The following is a 12,034-nucleotide window of genomic DNA, read 5'->3' as shown; positions in this document are numbered from 1 at the left end:
CCGATGGGTGCGGGGAGATCTCTGCTCCACCATTTCCCAGCAGCACAGAGATGTGGGCTGGAGAGAGGAAACTTTAAAGCATGCAAGGTGGCAAGGGAGAGGCATTACTTCCTCCGCCTACACCTCTGCCTCCCAACCCCACCCTTATTCTCTTTTGTTTACTTATTTAAAAGATTGATTTTTCTGTGAGCTGCCTTGAGTGCTTCCAGTATGATCAAACAAACAAAGCCCAACAAAAAAGCTCAAGCCAAAACACACACTAAAACCATTATGGGAAACCAACCAGTCAATCAATATTAAGATGAAAGCAACCCTGAATGCAGAGCTGGAAGACCATGAGAAACGAAAGCTCTTCAAACACTGGCAAAGCAACAGGTGACCAAAATCTTGGGGCAGGGAGTTCCATATTCTATACCCCAAAATAGAAAAGGTGCAGATGGAGTACACCAGCTTAGGGAGGAGAACCAAGCTGAGCTCCTACCAGACTAAGAGATGCTTGCCAAAGGTGATAAGGAGCATCTTTGATCATATACAGAGTGCATACACACATCTGGGATTAAAAAGAGGACTTCGGAGGCCACAGATGCAACTTCCAGGCAAGTTTAAGTTCCAGGACCTACTTCCCCTCTTGGAAATTAAGCCCCAGACATCACTGGGAACGCTTAAGGACAGGAAAAAAGCAGGACTAGAAATTAATCAGACCCCACATCTGTCACATCTCTTCAGCAGCATCACATCACACACATCATTGACTTCCATGGTTGGCAAAGGGGTGCAAAAAACACACACAACCAGACAACGTCATCATGTCTTGAGCAGTAACTCCAGATCCCTGGCAATGAGCCACCACAGACTGTCAGTTTAAGCCTCCACCCAAAGAAAGGTAAACCCTGGAACTTTAAATTTAAGCAACCCTTATGACTCAGATTTAAGACTAGCACCTCACTGTTTTAGCCACTATGCTCCTCCAGGTTTGGAAGATCAGAGTTTGAATCTTGCTTCTAGCATGAAGTCACTAGGGAGCTTTCAGCAAGCCACTCTCAAAGAAATCTGCAGGATGGGGATAATACTGTCCTACCTTACAGGGGTTTCACAAAGATTACATTATAAGACAAGCTGCATGCTTTGAACCTTCTTTTCAAATAAGGAGAGCTGGGCTTGTGGTAGTAAACATGAATTATCCCCACAGGGTCCACCTTGGTTTGCACCTGGATGGGCAACTACATGTAAGTGCTTTAAGACATTCCCCTCAGGGTATGGGGCTGTAGCTCAGTCTAAGAGCATCTGCATGCTTGCATGTAAAACATCCATGGTTCAGTCCCTGGCAGCATCTCCAAGTAGGGCTGGGAGAGGCTCCTGCCTGCAACCCTGGAGAAGCTGCTGCCAGTCAGTGTAGACCAAAGATTCTCAACCTTGGGTCCCCAGATGTTATTGGAATTCAACTCCCATAATCCCCAGCCCCAAAGGCCTTTGGATGGGGATTATGGGAGCTGAAGTCCAACAACACCTGGGGACCCAAGGTTGAGAATCCTTGGTGGAGACAATACTGAGCGAGATGGACCGAGGGTCTGACTCAGTAAGAGGCAGCTTTAGAGGATTCCTAACTCTCTAAAATGGGTTCCAAACCTTGGGTCCCCAGATGGTGTTGGACTACAACTCCCATCATCCAGTCATAATAGGCCATCAGGGCTGTGGGTGATATGTTGTCCACCACCATCTGGGGACCCAAATGTTGGGAACCCCTGTTAGAATATTGCCTAAAGACCAAAATGCAGTTACACTTTCCACACTGGCTCCCTGCTCCTCTCCCCAAACTCCAAGCAAGAAGCCATATTCTGCAGCTGATCTCCATGCCTAGGCACACAACATTCCAGCCCATCGTTAAGTGACCTTGTTGATTTGGGACAAGTGCTCCCTTCGAGAACTGGGAGGACTTATTAAGTGACAGAGCAGTCCCTCTGATTACACACTTCCATGGAATACCTGCACTTCAAAGTACCAAAGACTCAGTGCTCGAGATACACAAGAAAACAAAGGCAGCTTAAGTCACAAGCCATAAAGGGCTTAAGAGATCTGGAGAACATCTCCTAAGTTTCGCCAGAAAAGCCACCTGAGAACTTGGGCAATAAACCTGCAGAGACGCCTTCCAACAAGCTTCAAGCCACCATTTAACTCTACTCTCCACTCCAACCTGGTATTAAAACCTTTCCAGAATAAATTTTTCATGGACCCAAACCTTTGAGGCGTTAACCCCTTTAAGGGCACATGAAAAACATGCAAAAAGCTTATGGCACATATTATTGGGTTTTTTTTCTGAAGAACCATAAAGACTGTATATATACAGAAGTGTAAGAAGCCAGATTTCTATACTGGGGGAAAGTAGTCATCTTGATAAGAATGCAAGTTTTCAAAGCTAAAAAAAGTAGTAAGGCTCTAGGTCCAGGGCTGCACAACATTGACTTTCCTGCAGATGTTGGCCTACAACTCCCATCATCCCTGAATATTGGTCACTGTGGCTGGGGATTATGGGAGTTGTAATCTAACAGCTGGAGGACTCAAGTTGTGTTGCAAAGATATGCTTGCAAGTTTATCAGTAATGTCCACTGAATCACAGGGCCAGAATGTGGCTGAATATGTTCTCTTATGCTTATAGAGGGGGTGTCAGTGCCCCACACACTAACAAAACCAGAATGAAAGATCTGCATCATTTATCTATTTGCATCATCCTTGGTAATTGGGCAAAGAGGCAGCTTTTTAATATGGTGATTCTCTTTATTTAGCAGGGAGAGTAACTGGCCCTATCCACCCCCAGCACAGGACCTCCAGTGACTGTTGCTGGTGTCTATCCTATGTTTCTTTTTAGATTGTGAGCCTTTGGGGGACAGGGGTCCATTTTATTTTATTTTATTTATTCCTCTCTGTAAACTGCTTTGGAACCTTTTGTTGTTATGCTAGCCTCAGATTTCGGAGGCTTTTTGGTGCAGAATTGCAAGTCTACACCAAAGCAATTCAAGTTTGTGCACAGAGTACATACAGCCCCGACTGACTATTCCAGATAAGGGTATCAGAAACTCTTCTTCAAAAATCCCAAACCCATTCATCACAGGACGACAATCACAGGGAGAGGAGAGCTGGTCTGGTGGTAGCAAGCATGACTTGTCCCCATAGCTAAGCAGGGTCTGCCCTGGTTGCATATGAAAGGGAGACTAGAAGTGTGAGCACTGCAAGATATTCCCCTTAGGGGATGGTGCCGCTCTGGGAAGAACAGAAGGTTTCAAGTTCCCACCCTGGCAGCATCTCCAAGATTGGGCTGAGAGAGATTCCTGCCTGCAACCTTGGAGAAGCCGCTGCCAGTCTGTGAAGACAATACTGAGCTAGATAGACCAATGGTCTGACTCAGTATATGGCAGTTTCCTATGTTCCTAATACCCATAATTGTACAACTGACCCCCATGACCAAGATAACCAGACTTTTGTAACACGGCTGCTCTGTTACCAAGACTTCAGCAAAAAAAACCCCAAAAACCCCCTGGTTTAGCAATCAGAAAGATGGTCCAACTTACACATCTTCATCAACATCCAGGTCTGCCTCCATGGGAGAATCCGGACTAACTCCTGTGTAAGAAAACAAAAACTAAGCTCAGATAATGAGAAGGAAAGAAGCACTAGATATGCAGCTCCGGCAGAGGGATGCCTTGCAAAACTCATGTATCCCAGCTTCAAGGTCATCCAGAGCCATCACCCAAAACATCACCTCCCATTCAGAGTTCATTGGTCAGCAAGGATGCTGGCAGAATTGGAAAGGGTTTGCATGGTAAGCTATGAAAGATGAAAGGATTCTAGGGAGGGCAATCAAAGTGGCAATGGGCAGGTTTATGGGGAAACTGCAGTTAAGAGTTGTAAAGAACTTTGTACCCCGAGAAAGAGACGCAGAGAACATATGCAGGCTGTGAGAATAGTTTTTCTGCGTTTAGAGCAAAGGTCTCTCTCTCAGCCAAGGGGCTTCATTTCAGGATGAGGACTGCCATTTCAGCAGTTGTGTTGCAAATGTGTGGGGTGGCCATAGACCAGAGGGACAAGGTGTACACTCACCAGAAAGCTCTCACTGTCCAGCTGACCACTCAGAGCATCAGCAGAGATGCCCTCCCTGTGGCCCCTTGCCAGCTTCTCCTCCCACACTCTCCTCTGCCTCCCCTCCTTGCTTCTTTAGCAGTGCTGCACAGGCCTAGAATCCCACAACACTGGCCTGCCTACAGTGGACAGCAGCAAGTAGCCTCCAGTTGCACACCAGCATGCTCTACAGGTGAGACCAGAAGCGCTTCCTCTCCACACCTGCATTCCAGGTGCCTGGGCTGGAAGCAGCCCATCCTGACCAAAGGAAGGGTCTCCAATCTTGAGTCCCCAGATGTTGGACTACAGTTCCTATTATGGCTGGGGAAGATGGGCACTGCAGCCCAACATCTGGAGAGAGCTCCTCCCTGGTTGCCTGGGGCAACTCGAAAAATTCTTTGCTACTCCTGCAGTGCAAGGCGTCAGCACTGCACCCGTGAAAGCCAGAGGAGGGAGCTTTGAGTTTAGCCAAATCTTAAGACAAGCAGCATTACTGTCACTTGGTGAGCTCTACCTTAAGAGATCAAAAAGGCCAGTTGATGGAGTTCTTTGAAATCTTCTCAAGAAAAGTAAACCAGAAGGTGGGGAAATCCACAAAAAGTTGTTTCAAGTGACTGAGAGCATTTCCTCTCCACCCCAGAAAGGAAGAATGTGTGGGGTGCTGCAGAACTCTCATGCAATGGGAGGAAACCCTGGCTGCTCAGTTTCCCATCAGAATGAGGTATCTGGAAAGTTGTTGTTGTTATTACATTTTATATCCCGTTCTTCCTCCAAGGAGCCCAGTGCGGTGTACTACATACTCAAGTTTCTCCTCACAGCAACCCTGTGAAGTGGGTTAGGCTGAGAGAGAAGTGACTGGCCCAGAGTCACCCAGCGAGTCTCATGGCTGAATGTGGATTTGAACTCGGGTCTCCCCGGTCCTAGTCCAGCACTCTAGTCACTACACCACGCTGGATCTATTGTGTTGGCAGTTTCTAGAGAAGGGCTTTGGAGCAAAAAAAGTGGTCCCCCCGCCCAACTCTGGGAACTACGTGCCCTGAATGGGAGACCTTCCCAATTATCTCTATCATGTGCCACAAACCTGGCTGCACAGAAATCCACACATCCTCAGAGACGCCCCAGGGGCGAACTAACACTCAAGTTAAGCTCTGGAAATGGTGGTTTTTGCCTCTCTCTCTCAATCAATAAGAGACTGGATGGAAAGGCAAGGTCTTCTTCAAGCCCCGAATCTCTTCTCTGGCAGCCTAAGTGTGCTCTGGACTGCTACCTTCCACAATCTAGTTCAACCAGGGCTCCCCACCTTTTCCTCATCAGAATATTTCAGTTGCTGTGCAACAGGGAAGGAAATCCAACAGGTGCTGTTTTTCCTAAGTTACAGCCTTGGGTCTCCCGGTTTTTGACTCCAACTGCCATAATTCCCTGCCAGCAGCCAAAAGCAGGGGATGCTGGGAGCTGTAGCCCACCAACATCTAGAGACCCAAGGCTGGGAATCCCAGAGCTACACTGTAAACAGGAAAACAGCCCCAGGTCATTGTTTCCCTCCCACGCACAAGTACATGTTGACCATGTGTTCAAGGCACATGAAGGCATTTCAGGGAAGAGCAGCTGGCTAGGCACAACTGTCAGAACTAACCTGAATCAGCAGACTCCATCGAATCCTGCGATGACTCCGACGAGACTGAATCCTGCGAGGTCCACGCCCCCTTTAAGTCCATGCCCAGCTTCTTTCTCCTTTTGGGAGTGTCACAGTCACTGCAGCAATTACAGAAACAAAAGAGTTTAAGAGCTGCAGAGCAGAAGCAGCATGAAGCCAGGTAGGAAAAAAGAATCGAGTTATCACCCAGCCGGGACGGAATGGTGCATCACCCCTTTGGCCTTGAATAAGACCACAAACAGAGACACGCAACACTAGCTCCTCCAAGACACACATACATATGCAATGGACACTGGTATATACCCAGGAGAGTCGGCCTCCATTCTTAAATTCACATAAAAGAGCAATTTCTCCCCCAAGTTGGGCTGGCTTAATCACGGAGACTCTCCAGGTGAGAAAACTATTCCAGGCCCCTTCTCAGCTAGAAAGGAGGCTGCCTATGGAGGTCCCAGCAACAGCAGAGAACCTCTGGGATGGGGGGCGCTGATTGGGATCTCTACCGAGTGTGTGCGATTGCTGCTTTCTACGGCAGCCTCTGGCTTGGCTGACCCACATGAGCTATGGGAAGCAACTGCTTTAAGATGCTGATCCTAAAGGGGAGCAGGGGTGGCCAGCCTGACCTGGGCACAAGGGTAGATTACAGGGTATTTTAGTACTTTCCAACATTTTGGGTGTTATGAGGAGAGGTCTATCAATGGCTACTAGTCTGAGGGCTATCGGCCACCTCCAGCCCCAGAGACAGGGGGCCTCTGAACAGGGCTCCCTCTAAAAGGGATTCCCAGAGATTGATGACTACAACTCCCATATTCCCCCGCCAAAGGCCATTGCAGCTGGGGATTTTGGGAGTTGTCGTCAACCACCTCTGGAAACCCCTTTGAGAGGGAACACTGCCTCTGAGTCCCAGCTGCAGGGGAGTCACCGGTGGAGAGAGGGGATGCCCTCAACTCCTGCCTAAAGGCTTCCCAGCGGCATCTGGTGGGCCACTGTGTGAATCAGGATGAGACGGGCTTCCTTGGGCCTGATCCAGCAGGGCTGTCCTTATGTTCTGATGCCCAGGAGGACAAGAGTTTTTTTTAAAAAAGATTGCTCCTTTAAAACCAATTCCTATCTTTGCCAACCAACACCAACACACTGACACCCTCCCTTGTGGCATCCTAAACAGAAACAGATTCATTGTGGCAGGAGCTTCTGCAGACTCCAGTCAAGGTACTCCAGACAGAGCTGCCTTCCCCACCCACCCGCCCAACAGCAGTCTCACCCTCCCCACCCTCTCCCTTTAGTTGGATTTAACATGGAGTCTGTGGAAGAGGCCTGTGAAGCAGAAGGCTAGCTCCAATCCTTTGAAAGTTTCGGTGAGTTCCAATGGAAACACATTGCTTTTCCTGCTTTATTACATTTTGGCACCGTTCCTACCGAGCTGGGAAGGTTTGCCAAGTTCCAGCTGACCCTGGTTTAAACGCAGTGCTGTCACAAGCACTGCAGGTGCCAAGGAACCATCTGCAGCCAGCCACTCCCAGTGTTGGGCTAGTGAATTTGGGGGACTCTCAGAGATTTGCCAGTTTCTCCTGCTTTTTCTTTAAAGAGATCACTTTGCAGCAAGCTGAGTTTTGCCACCAAAAATTCACTGCAGGTAAGAGCCCAACCCCATGGCTGAGATGCAAGTGTGGAGGTGTTTCAGTTAATCATTCACACACAGGGGTGGGGAGCCCTACAGCGTGGCAGGCTTCGCTGCCAACCCAAGATAAAACGATAACCTGGTAAAATGATAACTGGCATCCTTTTCCTCCACCCCAGGACAAAATGTTCGCCCAACAGTCGCAATGGGGGTGTTTGATGGTTCATCAGGCACCCAGAGTAGAAGGTGAGACTGAGCAGCGACCACAGAAGGGTCTGGAACTCTAGTCTGCACCCAGCGCTGCTCTCCAAGCACCCATTTTCCTGACTCTGCCCTCCAGCAAAGCCAAATAACTCACTGAAATGCCACCAGTACAGCCACGGTATTAGTGCAGGCTTACTTCTAAAGCAGTGCTGCACAACTCTGGTTCTCCAGTGGTTGGACTACAACTCCCACCATCCCCAGCCACACTGGCCAATAGCAAGGGATGGTGGAAGTTGTTGTTCACCATCTGCAGGAGGGCCACAGCCCTGTCCTAACAGAATAGAGGCTGGGAATTTATAGTTTAGAGCAAACCATACAAAATGGAGGGGGGGGGGGGTGGGGAGGGAGAGAACGGCAAACGAGAGAGTAAATCGAGAGAGTAAATCGCTTCAGGATTGCAGCCATACTCTTAAAGGTGGCTTTGTTTGGTCCGTTGGCCCTTAGAAAGCGCAACACCACAAAACTATTTGATGGTCAAATAGGACACAGACACTAAAAAAAGTTATGCACAGAGCTGTCACTTCACATGTGGCCATGATTTTGCTGCCTCCGCTCTGTAGGGAAAGAAAAAACTGCAAGTACACACTTGCCTTGCCACACGCGCTACACATTTTATTTCCTTACAAAGAAGTGACATTGTGTAGTGTGGCGTTGGGGGGGGGGCTGTTGGAAGCGGCCCCAGAAGAGGCCTCAGCAAGGAGAGGATCAGCCAAGGATGAAAGAGAGAGGGGAAGAAGTTTGAAGAACAAAGCTAGGGAGTAAGAGACACACTGAACCCAAGAAGACAAAAGGACCTTCTGCAAGGGCCGCTTAGAACACTTCCTAGGAAGGGAGCCCCATTGAAGCCCCAGTGGGACCCCAGCCCCATTGAAGCCCCAGTGGGAAGCCCCAGTGGGACTTGCTTCTCAGTAGACATGCACAGGATTGTGCCCTTGCAGTGAGAGAAGTAGCATCTTTGGCGTGCCCTGTGTGTTTAAGAGGAAAGGGGATTTATATGGATCCAATCTCACTCTAGGCTTGAACACCTCAACCCCAATTTAACCAAGATCTCTATAATCTGGTCCAACACAGATTTACTCAGAAGTAGTTTCCACTGGTCCACGGGCCTAACACCAAAGTATGCATGATTGGAAAAGCAGCCCTGCCCAAGAGCTTCCACTATTAAAAAAGGAGTGAGCATTTCCTGCACGTGTCCTTCAACTTATTTAGGCTTGATTGGGGATCAGAAGCTGGAGGCCTTGGGGCCTGAGCCAGCCCTCCTCCCCCAACCCTCCCCCACTTCCTTGCAGCTGCCTGCCTCCCCAATGGCCAGAGGGGTGGGTGAATCCAAGGGGCTTGCTGTCAGCCTGTTCTGAGGAAGGATGACCTCTGGCCTAAGCCGATGCAAACTAGCTGCTAACCAGAAGCCCCAAGGCAGATCTTCAAGACTCCTAGGCAGCCAGATCCTATGGACGCTTACTCAAGAGCAAGCCCCATTTTGTTTGGTGGGGCTTCCTTCCCAGTAATGTGCACAGAACAGAGTAATAGCCAATTACCTCTGTGCACCATTTATTTGACATGGCTTTCACCACCCATGACTAGCTGGAGTGTCCTTGGGCCCCTCTCCCAAAAGACCTTCCCAGGCCTTCTTAGGGAAAGGCTTTAATCTGCACTACAGGTTTTGCCAATATAACAGGAAGGGCGGGGAGGGGGATGCAGCAATTGCTGCAAATTAGTTAAGATCAGAGCCCCAGGGCATGTTCTTGCACTGGGCCAAAAGGGATCCTGCAAGAGCCCTGGAAGTGCTGGAGTGCCCATGCAAAGCACTTAATGCACCCTCAAATCAAAAGTGGGTGGAGTGTGTGTGTTTAATATGCCAAACGAACACAAAGACAAGGGTTCTGAATGCTGGGTTCCCAGATGTTGGACTGCAACTCCCATCATCCTCAAAGTAATGGAAGGCCATTATGGGAGCTGTAGTCCAACAACATTTGGGGACCCTGGGTTCAGAACCCCTGGAATCCAGCAAGTTATCAGAAGTGAAACATTGATATCTGAAGCACATAAGATATAATGATTATATCTGAACCATCACCCAGCCCAGGGGTACTCAAATGCAGGTCCCCAGGTGCGGAAAGACTACAACTATCATCCTCCGCCATGATACCTCGCTATTGTGGCTGGGGATGATGGCAATTGTAGTCCATCAACATCTGGAGACCCGCATTGGAGAACCCCGATCACAATCGCCTTATATCGAGTTTAATCAAGCAAATACACACGGTTTGGTAGCCTTAGGTCCCCACCCCCACCCCCGGGCAACCGAAGGGCTGAAACGGCTTCGCTCCGGAGCGGGATCAGGCGTCCCAAGCACACAGCTCTGCCGCTTAGGTGGCCCACTCTGCACCCCCGACGGTAGCCGCGGCGGGGACAAGCTCAGCCGCCGGGTCCTTAAGGCAGCGCCTGACCCCCACCCGGCTGGGCCTTTGTTCGCCGCCTCCCGGCCACGCGGACCGGCTTCTGGCGCCCCCTCCCCCCGCACGCCAAGCGCTGGCCCTGGGGCCCCAGGCAGGCCCCTTTGCTTCCTAAAAACCGGCCCCGCCGTTTCTTTGCGAGCGAGCTTGGAAGGATCCGGTGCGCCCTCCCCGGAGAGCAAGGAGCCCCCTTTGGCTCTCGGAGGGCCTTACTTCGGAGCAGAGCGACGTGCCCAGGATCGCGCTGCGAGGGGGGTGCAAAAGCACGCGCCCGTGGCCCGCCATCTAAAAACGCAGATCTCCAACGGCCCCCCCCGCAAAAGTCACGAATGCAAAGAGGCAGCAGAGCAGACCCCGAAGAAGAGGCCCAGCAGGCGCCCGTTCCTAGGCAGCCTCCCCGCCACTCGCCATCCGATGGCGAGGCCTTTCGCACCCGCGCAGGGCATCCGCCCAAGGCCACCCGCGAGGAGGAGGCGCGCGCGAAGCCCAGGCAGGCGGACCGCGGAGGCAGCAGAGTCACCCCCCCCCGCCCCGCTCCCGCCCCGCTTACCTCCCCAGCCCGACCAGGTTGGTCATCATGTCCAAGGCCAAGTGGGTGACTGGAGACAGGGTCGCCGCGGGGGAGAGCGGCCTCACGCCGCCGGAGTGGCGCGGGTGGCCAGGCAGCCCCAGCAGCTCCAGCTGTCGCCGGGCTTCGCGGGAAGGCTGCGGCGAGTCCGCTCGGAAGGGCTCCATCGCCGGCGGGACTCGAGGCGGCTGCAGCGGGCGGTGGCGGCGGCGGCGGCGAGGGAGCTCTTCGCAAGACCAGGCGAGGAGGCGGCGGCGAGGAGGAGGAGAGCCCTGCTGGCTAGCTCAGTCCGCGGGAGGAAGCCGGGCGCCCCTGGGGAAGCCGGCTGCTGAGAAGCGGGGCCCGGCGGCACCGGGCGGGCATGCAGCGGCGGGGAGGGAGGGCGGGCCGGGCTCGGGCGGCTGCCTCCGGGCCTGACTGCGGGGCTGGCGAGGGCGCACGCAGGCAGCAGAGCAGACCGAGAGAGGCAGGCGCGTAATGAGCGCAGCCCCAGAGCGCAGCCTTTGTAGGCGCCGCGGCGGCAGCGGCTGGGGGTGTGCGCGCCTCGGCTCCGCCCCTGCCCCCCCCCCTCGCGGCTCCCCGCCCCTCGCGGGTCCCGCAGGCAGCAGCCTCGCGCTGATATTCGAAAAATAACAGAGCCAAGAGGCGCCGGCGCGCCAGCCAATGGCCGCCGCGCCGGGGCAGGAATGGGCAGGAGGCGACGCGCCGGCGGAGGAAGGAGCAGCAGCAGCAGCGCGGACAGCGCGGTGCAAGCCGCGTGGCGGCAGCAGGCCGGAGGTGGGGGAGCCCAGCGCAGCGCACGCGGGGCCTGTCTGCGCGCCATGGAGGGCGCAGCAAGCGCAGGGCCGAGGCTGCCGAAAGGTGGGCCTTGGACGGCTTCAGGTGCCAGGATGCAGGGGTGGCCCGTGCGTGCCACAGCCATATGCATGCCCCCTTGTCCTCCAGGAGGACGCTCGGCTGCAGGGAGAGCCAGCGTGGTGTCGTGGTTAGAGTGCTGGACTAGGACCGGGGAGACCCGAGTTCAAATCCCCCTCCTGGGTGACTCTGGGCCAGTCGCTTCTCTCTCAGCCTCTCAACCTCCTTCACAGGGTTGTTGTGAGGAGAAACCCAAGTATGTAGTACACCGCTCTGGGCTCCTTGGAGGAAGAGCGGGATATAAAATGTAATAATAACAATAACTCCCATCATCATAGGAGTTGCACACTCCAACATAGGAAGCTACCTCCTTATGCCAAGTCAGACCCCTGCCTGGTCCACCAAGCTGGGTATTGTCTTCTCCAAGGTTACAGGCAGGAGTCTCTGTCCTAACTTGGAGATGGTGGAGAATGAACCTGGGACCTGCATATAAGCAGATGCTCTTCCGCTGAACG

At 52.4% G+C, this 12,034-nt stretch overlaps 1 protein-coding gene across 1 annotated transcript in view; it reads right to left on the bottom strand.

The window, feature by feature from the left end:
- CDC25B (cell division cycle 25B) overlaps window positions 1-11,204 on the bottom strand; it is a 32,438-nt gene extending 21,234 nt beyond the window's left edge. Inside the window, exons 1-3 of the mRNA XM_053256040.1 lie at window positions 10,647-11,204; window positions 5,744-5,862; window positions 3,564-3,615 (exon numbers count right to left, since the gene is read on the bottom strand). Coding sequence (XP_053112015.1) covers window positions 3,564-3,615; window positions 5,744-5,862; window positions 10,647-10,831 — 356 coding nt within the window. The 5' untranslated portion in view covers window positions 10,832-11,204. The remainder of the gene's footprint in view (window positions 1-3,563; window positions 3,616-5,743; window positions 5,863-10,646) is intronic.
- Window positions 11,205-12,034: the final 830 nt, after the last annotated feature.

The sequence above is a fragment of the Hemicordylus capensis genome, chromosome 5 (genome assembly GCF_027244095.1).
Source record: "Hemicordylus capensis ecotype Gifberg chromosome 5, rHemCap1.1.pri, whole genome shotgun sequence".
In the NCBI taxonomy this organism is placed as follows: domain Eukaryota; kingdom Metazoa; phylum Chordata; class Lepidosauria; order Squamata; family Cordylidae; genus Hemicordylus; species Hemicordylus capensis.
Note: the sequence above shows the minus strand (reverse complement) of the source record. Positions and strands in the feature narration are given on the sequence as shown.